Source organism: Mytilus californianus, unplaced genomic scaffold, assembly GCF_021869535.1.
Source record: "Mytilus californianus isolate M0D057914Y unplaced genomic scaffold, xbMytCali1.0.p SCAF_7, whole genome shotgun sequence".
Classification (NCBI taxonomy): Eukaryota; Metazoa; Mollusca; class Bivalvia; order Mytilida; family Mytilidae; genus Mytilus; species Mytilus californianus.
This window is the reverse complement of record NW_026262723.1, coordinates 54871417-54890763: the sequence shown is the minus strand read 5'-3', so window position 1 is coordinate 54890763 and position 19347 is coordinate 54871417. Positions and strand designations below refer to the sequence as shown.

The 19347-nt window shown below is 33.0% G+C and overlaps 1 protein-coding gene across 1 annotated transcript in view; it reads right to left on the bottom strand.

Annotated features, from left to right (window-relative positions):
• Nucleotides 1-19347, bottom strand: part of LOC127707508 (uncharacterized) — a 92787-nt gene that overhangs the window by 53545 nt on the left and 19895 nt on the right. The window contains exon 2 of the mRNA XM_052212086.1: nt 7499-7750. Within this exon, the coding sequence (XP_052068046.1) occupies nt 7499-7750 (252 nt within the window). The remainder of the gene's footprint in view (nt 1-7498; nt 7751-19347) is intronic.

Below are 19347 nucleotides of genomic sequence, written 5' to 3'. Positions count from 1 at the left end.
AGTTTTCGGTTCAACAGTGTAGTAAGAAAACCAGGACGGGTTCAAACAGAAAGATTTTGACAGCAGAGAAAACTGTGCACCTTATAATCAGCATGCCGTTACCAGATGACAATACGACTTCTGAAAAATTCAGGCTAAGAATAAGGCGTAGGTACTTCAATTCAGTCACGGACCCGCGATGTTGCGGGTGTGTTCTAGTAGTATACTAAGTTTATATATGTAGGGTTGCAGTCTAACTGACAACCTCTAAAATGCATACTGAAATGTCTTGTCATATTGATTACACATGACTCTCTTCTTAAATAATAAACAGGTTGGGAACAATGAGTATCCCTTATATCATGTATTTGAGAAGTCCAAATAGTTATGACGTCTTGAAAGGCTATTTTGATTTTTTGGTGTGGCACCTTCCTACATCTGGACTAGCATATGAACTGAAATTTCAAGTGATAAACACTTTTTTTTAAACCACTTCTAAGTACAATAAGGCACAATCTTTATATTATCCGCAGAAACTTTTCCAAAAGAACTATACATAAAAAAAAAGATGTGGTATGATTGCCAATGAGACAACTCTTCACAAGAAACCAAATCACACAGACATTCCTCATTTTAAGGGGCTGTTCTCATTCTGATCAAGGTTAACACAGGCCTGGGCCACTTTTTGTGGAAAGTCAACATATTATATAGGGTCAATTTAACTGAAGTAATGTAACAATGGGTAAAAAATTTCCATGTATGTTCATAATGTGTGAGAAAAGGAAAGGCTTGCAGAATTTGGTACACCAACCGCAAAATCAAAATTAAATCATTTGTTCCTGGACAAGTAAATGTTGCAGCGTTTTGGCTTGTTTTTCCTTTGGGCTTACGACTAACATACATTTCATCTATTCCTGATTCACTTTTCACTCCACGTTTACTTTCAAATTGGTAAGGGTTGGGGAGGATAACGTCGACAAGGATACACACACAAAATCAAGTCCTGTCGTGCGTAAATTTACATTGTAAACTTACTAATTGGGAAGCAGCTGTTATAAATGGAGGAGGCTGCATACATTAAAACTTATGACAATTTTTACGCATTGCACAAATCATGGGATAATAATGAGCAGGATAATACATGTATATATATATTACAAAGAAATTTGAGTAAATTGAAGTTATACCGAAGGAAATAAAAAATCAACCCTGCTAATGTAGCCGAATGTAAATTATTTCAAAGTAAGCGCTCGTTTGAGCATTGTGTTAGATTGGTTAGATCCACACAAGCTACCCTATTGCAATAAATGTATAAGATGAAGATGTTTTACTATTATATTTATGTTCTCTACATTCAAATTGCTACCCAAGCATCTTAAATAGCTACCTCACTAGATTGAAATTAAAATTCCATGACTTTTTATCAAAGAATCATTATCATATTCTGAGGTTTCAACAAACGATTTCTTACATCAAAATTTAAAAAAAAAAATTTTCTTACTAATTCATTTTAAAGCAGAAAGATCATTTTGTCTATTTGACTTTATAGTTTCACAATTCTATGACATTATGTTTGCTCTTATCTACTTGACCACTTTCCGTTAATCAACATTTTCAAAATCTTGGTCTTTCAATTAAAATTTGCCTATACCATATCTATGTTCTTATTAAATTTATATAATTTTCTGATACAAAAAAAAATCTTAATTTGTGTATAATTGCACTTCAAGTATCCCCGAGCCGACGATCATCTGAAGTATTATATATTAATAAATAGTTAGTGTATGTAATGTACTTTATAACTTCATATAGTAATTGCTTTAATTAGCATAGCTTAATTAAATAAACCCCAAATAAAGTACCGTAGCTGGTTCCTTACCGTCTACGTTTTCTAAGCAGGCGGAAATGGAATCAATGACAAAACGGCCCACGGCCAACACGCACTCTCGCACCAATTATTACAACTGTCATCACTTTATCAAACTCGCACCACTCGAAAAAAGAGAAATATTAAAAACTCAAAGAAATGTGTTTAATCATTAGAGAATTCTAGATTATTTCTTCTTCTCTAAGTTACTTCCTCCTTTCTCGTTGCACCCGTGTCACATCTTCTTCTCTAAGTTACTTCCTCCTTTCTCGTTGCACCCGTGTCACATCTTCTTCTCTAAGTTACTTCCTCCTTTCTCGTTGCACCCGTGTCACACAGAGACAGATCGTTCACCACTAGAAAAAAAAAAGAAATACTACAAATTCGCACCACTGAAAAATGTTTTTGATCAGAGAGCTCTTGATTATCTTCTCTTAGTTATTTCCTCCGTTCTTGGAGTACCCGTGTCACACAGAGACAGAACTTGACTCGCACCACTCGAAAAAAAATACTATGAACTCGCACCAGTCCATTGAAGAAATGTTTTAATCATCAGTGTTCTATGTTGTCTTCTTCTCGGAGTTATTTCCTCCTATCTCGGAGCACCTGTGTAACACAGAGACAGATGCTACCAACTGGACATTCAAACTCCTTATTGAAGAGGAACTGAAAAACTAATAAAAACGATCAACACCATGCATCAGTGCACAAAATATGTTTGAGAAACACAAACCAAACTGCACGATGTAGGGCTGTGCTGTGTATCACCATTAACATTTCAAGTAGTCTTCAAGACGCGCTCTCGCGGGTTTCTTCTAGTTTATTGTAATGATTTGGCCTTGTGTTCATGTTCCTTCTCTTAACTAAATCACAACCGAAATTCATTGACAGACGGACATGCAAATGCTGACATTTACAAAAACACTGCTATCAAATTATATCATAAATGTAAAATGTAATTCCAATATAGTTTTTGATTATAGCATATACAAAACTTAATGAATAATTGAAATCAAAATGTTTGAGTTAAAAAAGAGGGATGAAAGATACCAGAGGGACAGCCAAACTCATAGATCGAAAACAAACTGACAACGCCATGGCCAAAAATAAAAAAAAACAAACAGACAAATAATAGTACAGATGACACAACATAGAAAACTAAAGACTAAGCAACACGAACCCCACCAAAAACTGGGGGTGATCTCAGGTGCTCCGGAAGGGTAAGCAGATCCTGCTCCACATTTGGCACCCGTCGTGTTGCTATGTTATTACAAATCCTGTAAATAGTCTAATTCGGTAAGTCACATTCGTAAAACGCAAAGGTTTCAAATTGCGTTATTTCGCAAAGGTTTGCGTTATTGTTTTGCGTTATAACGCAAACATAGGAAGAAATTAAAAAAAAATGTGTGGCGCTAATTCGCTTCCGTAAGTAACAGTTAATGAATAGATTTTTAAACACAATATATATAACAGGGTGGATTTTAGGCTCGTATAACAACACTCTGTTTAGGGTTCTTCATACTTTATTGATATTCAGGAAATATAAAAATACAACCCTGAAATGATAATAACAAATTTATAACAAAGTTATTAATTATCACAGTTACATATGAAGTAATCACATATTTGTATTTATAATAGCTGACGTCATTTAATAAATACAAAGTTAAAATATCATAGCCATAACGAACGTAAAGGTAGTAGTAAGTACATGATCAATATTCAAATATATCTATCAAACATTCTATTAACATATATCAAGGTACCATAGTATATCAATAATCATGACACAAATTAATAGAGATCAAGATAAGCCTTACCACTTTGCGGAATCAGGCTATACACAACATCAACAGCATAACATTAGCATTACAACCAATGCTCTACATCTATCATCAAAATATATATGTCTGTATGATCAATGGGTCCTACATGTACAAACAATATACAACACAATAAGTATTCAAATACACATTACAGTTCCATATAATCAAATCAGTTACCAATGTGCGGTCAAGAAAAATGGAGAATTTATATTTACTCTAGTTTATGCTATATTTGCTATATTTATATGGTTTGGAATTGAATGATATTTCATTGATAGTCATTTGCAGTATTTTGGACATATGGAATTTAGTATATTCACTTTATAAGGTAAGAATGCACTTTATTTACTTTGAGGTGTATGAGAGACGAATGAATTGTATGGAACACTTTAAGTCCTTTTGGTAGGTATGACCCTATGTCCTTATAGTATGTAATGATTCTGAGAGTGACCTTTGACCTTTATGTCATGAGTCTTATACGTCACATTGCTTTATACTGATACTACGTCATAGCCAGTAATTTTAATATATGATAACCAAGTTTATATTACTATATTGTAATTGGTTATTAAAAACATTTTATGATTTGATTATATGGAACTGTAATGTGTATTTGAATACTTATTGTGTTGTATATTGTTTGTACATGTAGGACCCATTGATCATACAGACATACATTTGATGATAGATGTAGAGCATTGGTTATAATGCTAATGTTATGCTGTTGATGTTGTGTATAGCCTGATTCCGCAAAGTGGAAAGGCTTATCTTGATCTCTATTAATTTGTGTATTATTGATATACTATGGTACCTTGATATATGTTAATAGAATGTTTGATAGATATATATCGAATATTGATCATGTACTTACTACTACCTTTACGTTCGTTATGGCTATGATATTTTAACTTTGTATTTATTAAATGACGTCAACTATTATAAATACAAATATGTGATTACTTCATATGTAACTGTGATAATTAATAACTTTGTTATAAATTTGTTATTATCATTTCAGGGTTGTATTTTTATATTTCCTGAATATCAATAAAGTATGAAGAACCCTAAACAGAGTGTTGTTATACGAGCCTAAAATCCACCCTGTTATATATATAAACACGCAACCTGGCCGAAGTAGACACATATGGCATTCGTAATCACAGTGAAAGTTCTAAAAGAATTGTGTTTATAAATTGAATATGGTTTTATTCTTAACCAGTATACGTATATCTTTGAATGAAGACAAGTAACGTAATATCTATTTCTCAATTTTCTAAATCATTTATAATTTATATGAACAGTTTACTTCATAATCGTTAACCAGTGTCATAAAGAGTTATCGAGAGAAGTTATGACCAAAATAGTTGCATCTTGTATTTTACAATTCAGTTGCATCGCTCTGTAAAAGATTGACATACTCATATATAACATAATTTGTAGAAGAGAAAAAAAAAGTTTATAGTTTAATGGAGGAACCTTCCATTAGAGTTTTAGAAGTTTTACTTTCTTCAATAAGTATGACTGTCCTGAATTCTTATTTTGGCAAAACTAAAAATCAATTACATGCCTATAAAGATCAAAATAGTCTAAATAACCTTTTTTCTAGTTCCTTATATGTGGTATTTATATCAAAACGTGCCAGTCAAAACAAATAAAATACTAGTAATCTTTATAAATAATCGATTGTTTTCCTACCTTACTGGAGGTTCAAAAACATTATCCTACTCACCATACAGTATCTGTTTCAATCCATTGGAAAATGTGTTGACCGGGTGTCATTTGATTTAAATAGGTTGGCGATCAGTTAGATTAAGATTCTTTGTATAATGTTCGTTATAAAAATATATAGAAATGTAACTATATGGCACCTCATGACCTTCAACAATGAGCAAAACAAATATCGTATATTTAGCTATAGAAGGCTCTCAATTTACTAAACGTAAAACATTTCTAACGATAACACCTTATTTTCTAAGCATGTGTTTCCACACTGAACGGTCTACTAGTATTTTAATATGTTTACCTGATCCAAAATAAAAATTAAAAACACTATTTTGTGGTTAGGGCCCTATTTTGTTAGAAACATTTAGGCCATTTTTTCAAGATGGAAAGAATTTCAAGTTCATAGATATAATAAGATGTGGTACGTGTCTCTTTTGTCGTAAATTTTAGCGTGGAGTTTCCCTTTGGAAATTGAAATGTCTAAATCTAGAAAAGGACAACTACTGCTGCTTATGTTAGATTTATTTAAAGTAAGTTCCTTTGGGTAAATTTCGGTAGTATATTTAGAGAAATCTGGATTATTTAATGAACAAATATATATATATATATGCACCTGTCCTTAGTCAGGAATCTGTTATTCAGTGGTTGTCGTTTGTTGATGTGGTTCATACGTGTTTCTCGTTTCTCGTTTTTTATATAGATTAGACCTTTGGTTTTCCTGTTTGAATTGTTTTACACTAGTCATTTTGGGGCCCTTTATAGCTTGCAGTTCGGAGTCAGCCAAGGCTCCGTGTTAAATATAAAAAAGAAGATGTGGTATGATTGCCAATGAGACAACTCTTCACAAGAGACCAAATGACACAGAAATTAACAACTATAGGTCACCGTACGGCCTTCCACAATGAGCAAAGCCCATACCGCATAGTCAGCTATAAAAGGCCCCGGAATGACAAATGTAAAACAATTCAAACGAGAAAACTGAAGACCGTACTTTGACCTATAATTGTTTACGTTTTACAAATTGTGACTTGGATGGAGGGTTGTCTCATTGGCACTCATAACACATCTTCTTATTTCTATATATGTGTGAGAATGTAAAGCGGGACGAGTTTTTCTTACCGAACTATGCCAGCTACACTTCCCAAAATTTGGGTAAATTAGGGTAGGGTAAACATAGAGATTGTTGTTCGAGTAGGCAAAATCAAGTCAGACAGTTCATTTGTTATCAAAAACATATTCTTTAGAAAAAAAATCGATGCATGCGTTTTATTTGTCCGGTCACAGAAAGCAATTTAAATTTTAACTAATTTCAATATCATAAAATATCAATATCATTATTAATTGTTTACGCTTTGTGACATTGTAATACATGTAGTAACCAAGCTAGAATTAGGGACCAAAGCAATAAATACGACTCTGATGATGACCCTCTGCGACTACCAGTCCACAAGCAGAGGTACATGTATCGACTCAATGCTTGTAAATTTAATCAGTAATAGTTGTTCTGGATTGTAGCCGAAAAAGACAATAAGCCATTTAGATTAGTAAGAATAGCATAGCATTGCAAAAACAACAACCCTAAGAATGACTTATCAACAACATTTCGTAAACTTATTCTTGTTTATATCAAAAGCTCGACAGTTTTATTCCGAAAATATGGTGTAAACAATATATCGTCGCAAATATTACACACTGTGTTGAGAATTTTCTTATTTTGAGGTATTCCAGTTGCAAATGTGGCCGCTAACGATTCTTAACTTTTTTTGAGAAACTTCAAAACTGTATAAATGACATCAATAACATTTTGCGATTGATGTAATTCGGTAAAGTACTTTAAACAGCTATTTATTTTTGGAAAGCATTGTTTTCATTAGAAAAGTTGTATAGCCTCATAATGGATTATCAAAACGGAGCTGTTTTGAAAACCACCGTGACGAGTCGAACATTTAAAATGTCCGTACGACATTCATGAAAAATATCATATAAAAAGTCAATTAGTTAAAATATAATGTATAAAGGTGATGTTTTTCATTTGTTTTTAGCAGTTTATGAGTTAGTGTTAATGTTAGTTAAAAAGAAAAAGATGTTCATGGAAATACATTACCTAAACATGAATAAGACAGGTGAAAATAGCGGTTTTCTCTCAAACAGGAAGTATCATTGGGAAAATCAACGGTGCATTCGTGAAAATCATTACACTTTACTTTTATCGTTTCAAAATCGCTTTGACTTAAAACACATTCGTTGGAGCAGGTACTATTTTCACCAACAATATCTGCTTTCTCAACTTGTATTACTGCAGGTTTTGCACAAGTAATTGTATCAGGTACTGCTGATGGATATAGGATTTTCTGTTCTGTAACAAAAAATTACATTTCGTAGTGATAAATTATTTAAGTGAGTACTTAGAAATCCTCGCAAGATATCGAAACTGCATTTCTTTAGTATCACTGCAACGGTAACGTTTTTCTACATTTGAAAACCATATGTTTGCCTGAAAATTTCATATATTAGCATGTTCTAACACCATAATATGTGCATTTATACAGTTATTACACAAAATACATATTCAAGGCTATACAGGCTTATTTGTATTCCGATTTTTATTTTCACACAAACAAACAAATTATACTATGCATTTTCCGGGAAAAGTATTGCGTTTCTATTTGCTACGAAAGTAGGAGGTTTGACTACATTTAAGTACTTTTGATTTCATGTAGCTTCAAACAGTCAGGTTACCAGTCAGTGCTACACTGTATGATATATTGGTCATCAATTTGAGGGTAAATCAGAATTTGTTGTGAGGTTCATTAGTGTTTTTTATGTTTGGATTCCCCTAAGTGTGTACCGACGAAGGTTATTCCTTAAATGCAGGTTGTGCATGGTCCAAATAGACTTGGAAAAGCATGAATGGTGTAGGAGTTGCTGAATAACAAAATTAATAAAGTCCTGAATGGTACAAATAAAAGACATAAGCTTAGATAAGAGAAATGCAGACACACTAAAGATAATGGAATCACTTTAAACCGGTATAGTAATTGAAAATAATTTTCCGAGATTTTATATACCAGCTACATTTCTTTAACAATCAAAAAATGGATTTTTCGTTGCGTCAAATTTTTGTTTGAATTCATTTCCATAATCTTTTGGTAACTGTTCCAGTGACTATTTCCTGTATCTAGTTTTATTCCTATGTATGAAGTACGGACGAAAATTTCGTTGCTCTTAAGTGTATTCCTACTTGTGTAGTTGGTACATCTCTTACAATTAAAACGACTAATCGATGTGCAGTTATCATCAAAACTACCAATTGAAAAACGCAAGTAATATTTAATGAGTATTGTGTAATCGATATAATTACAAGTTACCATATCCCTAATATAAAAGCATATATTTGTTATAGATTTACACACCAATTTAGAATAACTTCACATATGAATATTAGGTCGAACATAGTTTTCATTCGTTTATCTGCCAGTGCGTTTATTTCTTAAAACAATCCTAATCCGGGCCCGATTAGGTGGTGTTACACCTTACAAAGTCTATCCAAATTATCTTTGCAAAGAATTCCGCTCAAGCCGGTGATACATGTAGGGGCCGTCTTAAACTTGCAGTGAGGTGAGAGGTTTTATTTGCTCCGTGTTGAAGGCCTCATTGTGACTTTGAGATGAAGAACAACAATAAAAGCGCTGTTCCTTTGCTTTTTGTGGTTTTTTTTTTGCTATGCATATACTTATATTGTGTCATGGATGGATACCCCATATCCTTTGTTTTTCTTTTATTCTAATAGGAAGTTTGGATATACGAAATGTTAGTCCTCCCTTCTAAAGTAAGGTACTTAGATTGAAAAGGTCACTAATTATACCCCACGCAACGAAGTTGCGGAGGGTATAATGTTTTTGACCCGTCCGTCTGTCCGTCTGTCTGTCTGTCCGTCCGTCCGTCAGTCCTGTTCTTGTCATCGCAACTCCTCTGGAACCACACAACAGAATTTCATGAAACTTTGTAGATAATAAGGATATACTATGTAGATGTGCATATCGACAGGAAATTATGATTCAATATTTTTTTTCTATGAGTTATGCCCCTTTGAACTTATTGGCCTCAATATACTACTGCAACAGTTTGTCATCGCAACTCCTTTGAAACCACACAACAGAATTTCATGAAACTTTGTAGATAATAAGGACATACTATGTAGATGTGCATATAGACAGGAAATTATGATTTAATTTTATTTCTATGAGTTATGCCCCTTTGAACTTATTGGCCTCAATATACTACTGCAACAGTTTGTCATCGCAACTCCTGTGCATATCCACAAGAAAATTTTTATCAGTTGACTTTTGTAGAGTTATGAGTCTTTGAACTTAGGAATCTGGTGAGATTTTGTTTGTCCAGTGACAATGTGGGGGCGTGGGGTATGTGAGCGTGCTCACAAAGGTTCTTTAATTTGACATTATCTTTATTTAAAGGCGAAATGTGTTTATAATTTTCTTGTCTTTAAGATGGTTTTGTATAGATATAAAAGTAAGGAGGTGTGGTACATTGTATGTTTCATAAGTATGATGAACAATAAACACCCATTCGCAATGATTAGTCTTGCATTTGTGTCCATTGGCCAACTATTGCGCTAAATTTCTGAATCTACCGTATGTCATATTTCAAAATAATCATATATCAAAATATATATAAGGATTATTAATTTTGATCCCAAATAAATATATATTATTGTTTAAATTTTAATATTATCAAGTATGCAGATGTATTGATTTAAATTCAAACAAAATAAATTTACAACATATTTTATGTGAATAACACCATTATATTGCACAATTTTCTACTCAAAGACTACGAATAGATTTTGCACAGCAGGCTTTTATTAATTAAAACAAACATCAACAGACGCATAACATTAAATAACTTGAAGTTTGCACTTCTGCGCGTGCAAATTCCATCTACGGATTTAAGGATGTACTGTGGTGAAATTAAAAAAATCTAGAATTTTAAATTGATACTGTAAGTCAGAAGAGCATAAGTTTAGGAACAAAATAAGCTAAAAATATTGATAGGTTATGAAGCTCATTTTCGAGATATTTATTTTTTTTAAATGGCGGGTAAAGGCTGACTCGGATTTTTACCTTATATTTGCATTGGTATTATTTTGGTCTCAAATCGAATGGAAAGAAATCTAGAATCTGCTTAAATTTTGGTAAATGACAATGGGTATTTTGGGGCAAAATATTTTACCCTGTATCATAGAAAAAAACCAAGGAGTCGTCTGAACATCTGACAAAAATTCCTAAACCTGACCTAAGTACATCCTTAAGGGGAAATAACCTAAAAACAAAATTAATGAAGACTTAATAAGTTTAAATAAATATGGTCCTAAAGCTTTTGTTATTAACGAACATTTTTCATCTATTTAGATATTTCTGCCAGTTTTCGCCTTTAAAACCAAGCATTTAAAATAAGGATATAGCCTCTATCATATCTAAGATCTCACGAGTGCGCATTATAAGAGTACACGTTATCTATTTTTTTCTGCTTAATGTTAATCCGATTTCATTTTCGATTATTTTTCTTTTATTGATATTTGGAGTTCTTTCATATGTCTTAGAACAAAAGCAACTAATACGTAAAAACGTGCTATTCAATAATTGAGAGGTGTTTTATAATAAGCAGAGGTCTAAATCGCCCAAACCTTTAAAAAATGGATTAGATTTAAGCCGGGGTCACACATTCACGATTTTTACTGCTGTCCTTCATAGGACCATTCCCGGTTAACATTTGTCAAAAGTCTGATAAAGATCCTGTGAATCGTGGCTGGAAATTCAAACTTTAATTAAAATTTTTAAAAACATTTATTAAACACGACAACAATCAGATATTGTGCAGGAACCGTCCAAATTCAGCCTTTTCAAGCCGCATTTGTCTCAATTATTTCGTTCTCAATCCGATTCTAATCCGATTTGTATCTTTCGCAAGGTAAAAAACGACCGAATCTGTCCCGACAGTGTTCCGATTCTGCCGAATGCGATCCGACAGAGATCAGACAGTAACCAGACAGTGACCAGAGGACCGACGCTGACGAAAGATATCAGTTAGAAAACCGTTTCAAGTGATAGTCCCGTCCTATAAAAAAATCGCCATATTCGTGATGATCAGATACTGTCGTAACTCAATCCTATCACAGTCTGCTGTACCGGCAAACGGCTTTGTCTGGACTCAGTCGTATCGTGTTCTGTAATTGTCGCACCTAACTGTCGGGGTTCTAGGCCGACCTCTCCGGACCATTCCCGATCAGTAGGAATCTGTTACGAACGTTTACGACTGCGTTCAGACAATGATAGACATTCCAGATCATTGAGGATAGTAATCCGACTTTTTCACTTTTCGTGTCTTAGCGCTCTCTGATCTCAAACGGGGGCCATTATCGGCACAGTGTGAACGCCGCATAATGTGTACGTTCGTAACAGATTCCTACGGACCGGGAATGTCGGCCAAGCACAGTTAGTTGTGTCCAGTAACATTCGGGGAAACTCGATTTTGTCTAGTCGGATTACAATCGTGATTATGTCGTGACAGATTCTGCTGTATAGGATAAAAATAGTAACAATGTTCTGTGTTTTCTGGACTGTGTCCTGTTGAACGGGCATGATCTGGAGAAATTTGTCATTGCTGTTTTTTTGCCGATAGAGTCCAGATTGCATTCAGATCTTGCCGAAATAAAACCGTCTTTGTTCCGGAAACAGTCCCGTTATTAATACGAAATTCGGCAATAATACCCACGTCGGAGTCCCGACAATTACAGAACACGATACGACGGATTCCAGACAAAGCCGTTTGCAATGCGGTTCAGCAGACTGTGATAAGATTGCGTTCCGGTACTACCTGATCATCCCGAATATGGCGATTTTTTTATAAGACGGGACTATCACATGAAACGGTTTTCTAACGGATATCTTTTCGTCAGCGTCGGTTTACTGCCTGGTCACTGTCTGATCTCTGTCGGATCGCATTCGGCAGAATCGGGACGCTGCCGGGACATATTCGGTCGTTTTTTACCATGCGAAATATACAAATCGAATTAGAATAAAAATTTTTATATATATATATATATAATTTTATATATGTTGTTTGTGCTGTATTTAGACCCCTCTAACAAAAAAAATTGTTTTGCATGCACACGTTTTAAAAATGCGGTTTTTATCCAACGCAATCATAGGTTTGAACGTTGTTTTCAATTTAGACTTGTATTATATTTGTCTTCGGGTTTATATGATCCGTTCATCCTATTTTGACTCCTCAAAATTCAAGAGTCTTTCCTAAATTGAGGTAAATTGTATGGCTTTCCAAATACCGTTTCGATTCCTAACATCACTGAAGAGACATTAATTGTCGAAATCCGGATATGGTGTACAAAAACCTTTGCACCTTTTGTTTGCGGTATATCATCTTTTCCACAAGTTTATTGTTTTCTGTTTAGTATTAAATTTATAATTAAGATCCATTTATTACATAGGTGATCCGTTTATTTGGCAATCGCCAATGGCAGTCAGCAGGATTTAAGAACATTTGTTGTTCGACCTGTTAGTCAAAAGCGTTTTGTTAAAATATACTTTTTCACTTTTTTGGTCTTTTGGAAAATGTTGTTTGTGCTGTATTTAGACCCCTCTAACAAGAAATTTGTTTTGCATGCACACGTATAAAAATTGCGGTTTTTATCCAACGCAATCATAGGTTTGAACGTTGTTTTCAATTTAGACTTGTTTATATTTTTTCGTTTCGGCTTGTATTATATTTGCCTTCGGGTTTATATGATCCGTTCATCCTATTTTGACTCCTCAAAGTTCAAGAGTCTATCCTAAATTGAGGTAAATTGTATGGCTTTCCAAATACCGTTTCGATTCCTAACATCACTGAAGAGACATTAATTGTCGAAATCCGGATATGGTGTACAAAAACCTTTGCACCTTTTGTTTGCGGTATATCATCTTTTCCACAAGTTTATTGTTTTCTGTTTTGTATTAAATTTATAATTAAGATCCATTTATTACATAGGTGATCCGTTTATTTGGCAATCGCCAATGGCAGTCAGCAGGATTTAAGAACATTTGTTGTTCGATCTGTTAGTCAATTGCGTTTTGTTAAAATATACTTTTTCACCTTTTTGGTCTTTTGGAAAATGTTTTTGTGCTGTATTTAGACCCCTCTAACAAGAAATTTGTTTTACATGCACACGTATAAAAATTGCGGTTTTATCCAACGAAATCATAGGTTTGAACGTTGTTTTCAATTTAGACTTGTTTATATTTTTTCGTTTGGGCTTGTATTATATTTGCCTTCGGGTTTATATGATCCGTTCATCCTATTTTGACTCCTCAAAATTCAAGAGTCTTTCCTAAATTGAGGTAAATTGTATGGCTTTCCAAATACCGTTTCGATTCCTAACATCACTGAAGAGACATTAATTGTCGAAATCCGGATATGGTGTACAAAAACCTTTGCACCTTTTGTTTGCTATAGATCATCTTTTCCACAAGTTTATTGTTTTCTGTTTTGTATTAAATTTATAATTAAGATCCATTTATTACATAGGTGATCCGTTTATTTGGCAATCGCCAATGGCAGTCAGCAGGATTTAAGAACATTTGTTGTTCGACCTGTTAGTCAAATGCGTTTTGTTAAAATATACTTTTTCACTTTTTTTGGTCTTTTGGAAAATGTTGTTTGTGCTGTATGTAGACCCCTCTAACAAGAAATTTGTTTTGCATGCACACGTTTAAAAATTGCGGTTTTTATCCAACGCAATCATAGGTTTGAACGTTGTTTTCAATTTAGACTTGTTTATATTTTATCGTTTGGGCTTGTATTATATTTTCCTTCGGGTTTATATGATCCGTTCATCCTATTTCGACTCTTTAAAATTCAAGAGTCTATCCTAAATTGAGGTAAATTATATGGCCTTCCAAATACCGTTTCGATCCCTAACATCACTGAAGAGACATTATTTGTCGAAATCCGGATATGGTGTACAAATTCTTGCACCTTATGTTTGCGATATACCATCTTTTCCGCAAGTTTATTGTTTTCTGTTTGAATAATTAAGATCCATGTTACATCTGGTGATCAATTTATTTGGCAATCGCCAATGGCAGTCAGCAGGGTTTAAGAACATCAGTTGTTCGACCTGTTAGTTAAATGCATTTTGTTAAAATATACTTTTCACTTTTCGGTCTTTTGGAAAATGTGTTTGTGCTGTATTTAGACCCCTCTACCAAGAAATTTGTTTTACATCCACACGTTTAAAAATTGCGGTTTTTATCCAACGCAATCATAGGTTTGAACGTTGTTTTCAATTTAGACTTGTTTATATTTTATCGTTTGGGCTTGTATTATATTTTCCTTCGGGTTTATATGATCCGTTCATCCTATTTCGACTCTTTAAAATTCAAGAGTCTATCCTAAATTGAGGTAAATTATATGGCCTTCCAAATACCGTTTCGATCCCTAACATCACTGAAGAGACATTATTTGTCGAAATCCGGATATGGTGTACAAATTTTTGCACCTTATGTTTGCGATATACCATCTTTTCCACAAGTTTATTGTTTTCTGTTTGAATAATTAAGATCCATGTTACATCTGGTGATCAATTTATTTGGCAATCGCCAATGGCAGTCAGCAGGGTTTTAGGACATCAGTTGTTCGACCTGTTAGTTAAATGCATTTTGTTAAAATATACTTTTCACTTTTCGGTCTTTTGGAAAATGTTGTTTGTGCTGTATTTAGACCCCTCTACCAAGAAATTTGTTTTACATCCACACGTATAAAAATTGTGGTTTTTATCCAACGCAATCATAGGTTTGAACGTTGCTTTCAATTTAGACTTGTTTATATTATCGTTTGGGCTTGTATTATATTTTCCTTCGGGTTTATATGATCCGTTCATTCTATTTTGACTCCTCAAAATTCAAGAGTCTTTCCTAAATTGAGGTAAATTGTATGGCTTTCCAAATACCGTTTCGATTCCTAACATCACTGAAGAGACATTAATTGTCGAAATCCGGATATGGTGTACAAAAACCTTTGCACCTTTTGTTTGCGGTATATCATCTTTTCCACAAGTTTATTGTTTTCTGTTTAGTATTAAATTTATTATAATTAAGATCCATTTATTACATCGGTGATCCGTTTATTTGGCAATCACCAATGGCAGTCAGCAGGATTTAAGAACATTTGTTGTTCGACCTGTTAGTCAAATGCGTTTTGTTAAAATATACTTTTTCACTTTTTTTGGTCTTTTGGAAAATGTTGTTTGTGCTGTATTTAGACCCCTCTAACAAGAAATTTGTTTTGCATGCACACGTATAAAAATTGCGGTTTTTATCCAACGAAATCATAGGTTTGAACATTGTTTTCAATTTAGACTTTATTTTTTCGTTCGGGCTTGTATTATATTTGCCTTCGGGTTGATATGATCCGTTCATCCTATTTCGACTCTTTAAAATTCAAGAGTCTATCCTAAATTGAGGTAAATTGTATGGCTTTCCAAATACCGTTTCGATTCCTAACATCACTGAAGAGACATTAATTGTCGAAATCCGGATATGGTGTACAAAAACCTTTGCACCTTTTGTTTGCGGTATATCATCTTTTCCACAAGTTTATTGTTTTCTGTTTTGTATTAAATTTATAATTAAGATCCATTTATTACATAGGTGATCCGTTTATTTGGCAATCGCCAATGGCAGTCAGCAGGATTTAAGAACATTTGTTGTTCGACCTGTTAGTCAAATGCGTTTTGTTAAAATATACTTTTTCACTTTTTTTGGTCTTTTGGAAAATGTTGTTTGTGCTGTATGTAGACCCCTCTAACAAGAAATTTGTTTTGCATGCACACGTATAAAAATTGCGGTTTTTATCCAACGCAATCATAGGTTTGAACGTTGTTTTCAATTTAGACTTGTTTATATTTTTTCGTTCGGGCTTGTATTATATTTGCCTTCGGGTTTATATGATCCGTTCATCCTATTTTGACTCCTCAAAATTCAAGAGTCTTTCCTAAATTGAGGTAAATTGTATGGCTTTCCAAATACCGTTTCGATTCTTAACACCACTGAAGAGACATTGATTGTCGAAATCCGGATATGGTGTACAAAAACCTTTGCACCTTTTGTTTGCAGTATATCATCTTTTCCACAAGTTTATTGTTTTCTGTTTAGTATTAAATTTATAATTAAGATCCATTTATTACATCGGTGATCCGTTTATTTGGCAATCGCCAATGGCAGTCAGCAGGATTTAAGAACATTTGTTGTTCGACCTGTTAGTCAAATGCGTTCTGTTAAAATATACTTTTTAACTTTTTTGGTCTTTTGGAAAATGTTGTTTGTGCTGTATTTAGACCCCTCTAACAAGAAATTTGTTTTGCATGCACACGTATAAAAATTGCGGTTTTTATCCAACGCAATCATAGGTTTGAACGTTGTTTTCAATTTAGACTTGTTTATATTTTTTCGTTTCGGCTTGTATTATATCTGCCTTCGGGTTTATATGATCCGTTCATCCTATTTTGACTCCTCAAAATTCAAGAGTCTATTCTTAATTGAGGTAAATTGTATGGCTTTCCAAATACCGTTTCGATTCCTAACATCACTGAAGAGACATTAATTGTCGAAATTCGAATATGGTGTACAAAAACCTTTGCACCTTTTGTTTGCGGTATATCATCTTTTCCACAAGTTTATTGTTTTCTGTTTAGTATTAAATTAATAATTAAGATCCATTTATTACATCGGTGATCCGTTTATTTGGCAATCGCCAATGGCAGTCAGCAGGATTTATGAACATTTTTTGTTCGACCTGTTAGTCAAATGCGTTTTGTTAAAATAAACGTTTTCACTTTTTTGTGCTGTATTTAGACCCCTCTACCAAGAAATTTGTTTTGCATGCACACGTATAAAAATTGCGGTTTTTATCCAACGCAATCATAGGTTTGAACGTTGTTCTCAATTTAGACTTGTTTATATATACCGGTATATATATATAACTGCGTTCATCCACTTCATTTCATATATATATAAGTACCACTACAAACCAGTAAAAGTCTGAAATGGCCTATGTCTGTACTCGACTGTACTGATTTTTACTCGACCAGTCTGAATTGGTCTGAAATTTACTCGACTTTACTCGACCCTAGTCTTAACCATACTCGACTGTACTGATTTGTACTTTACCCTTATCTTTGCCATTGAAAATAGTCTGAACTATTACTCGACCAGTCTGAAACAATCTTAACTCATTCTCGACCTGTACTCGACCTATTTTTTTCAGTCTAAACCATACTCGACCAAAGGTCTGAACAATACTCGACCAGTCTGAACCATATTTGACCAAATAACCTCTACTTTTTCTAAATTTTAACTGTTAAAATAAATTTCTTTTTAACTGACATGACAACAGCCACAATAAAATACAGATATATTATAAAAACAGATTTTTACATTCTTACATGATTCTCAGATTTATCGAATAGAGATAGTTAAATCAAATTATCTTATATAATAATTTAATTATATTAAATTTTTAAAGTTTTAGAGTTTTGTTAAAAAAAGATTTTCTTTTACCTAAAAATCACACATATACTGAGGGTAATTAAACCTTATTAAGGTGCTTCTTGTTTTGCATGTGTTTTTTTTCTAGATAAAAACTACATATATAGGTTTCATGGTTACATACAAAAAATGTACAATAGTTATATAATTATCTTTTTAATGAGGTAACAACAGCCAACAAAATCACTGAAATTGTTTAACCTTATTTTAGAAATATATCTTTTATTATAATTTGGGATATATTATATACAATATATCAAAAAGGGATAAAAATTAAAGAAATTAATAAAATTGTTCTTCTGATTAGTGGTGAAGTATAAAGTAATACCTCCTGCTTGGGGCAAACTCATGAAAAAAATCACACCTGGTCAGAGAGTATTAAATTCTAAATAACATTCATTCAAAATTGCAACATCTTGTGAAACTTAAATCGCAAGGCCTTTTGAATTCATTAGATAAGTAATACACGAGTTTAAGAAAAATAGGGCTTTCTTTTTACCTGTAAAACACACATGTACTGAGGTAATTAAACCTTATTAAAGTGCTTCTTGTATGCCATGTCTTTAATTTTGACAAAAATTATTTAAATGTAATTGAAATAAATTTTTACTGTAACTTTGGAACACATTTCCTTTTTTAAAAGTTTATCACAGGATTACTATGGAAGTTCTATTATCAGGATTATATTAAATTCTTGGTTTAACAAAACAAAGGTGTCATATTTTAAATTTATTAAGTTGCTTTATATGCTATTTTATATATATTTTAATAAAAAAAATGTTCACTGCATTATTAACTAAACTCAACTGACACCATTATATACGAGGCTTAAGTTAATGGTGAAAATTGTCCAGTAACCATAAAATATATCTGAAACATTCAAAAAAATTTGAATAACATTGAAAATATAAGTCACAATTCAGTTTTGAGATTATTTGATCAGCTTGTTTTATTTTTATTTTAAAGGTGAAATATATGTATGTATATAAGTGTTGATGAATATGGTGATGAAGTTATATTATGTTTATTGTGAAATTTTGGTTTCAATGCTATATTGAATACATTTTTAATTTCAAATTGTTGTTCAAATTTCTAGCCAGGGGAAATAGTTGTTGTTAAAAACAGCTCCTAAATTGATGAAATACAATAGATAGATACAAAAAATAGGTCTAGGTTGGTTAAGACTTGGTCGAGTATGGTTCAGACTAGGTCGAGTATGGTTCAGACTAGGTCGAGTATGAACAGTCTCCGGGACAAGTTTGCACTTCCGCTGAGTGCAAAAGTTGTCACCTTAATTTTTGGAGTTAAGTCAAAATGAAGTTGATAACTTGGT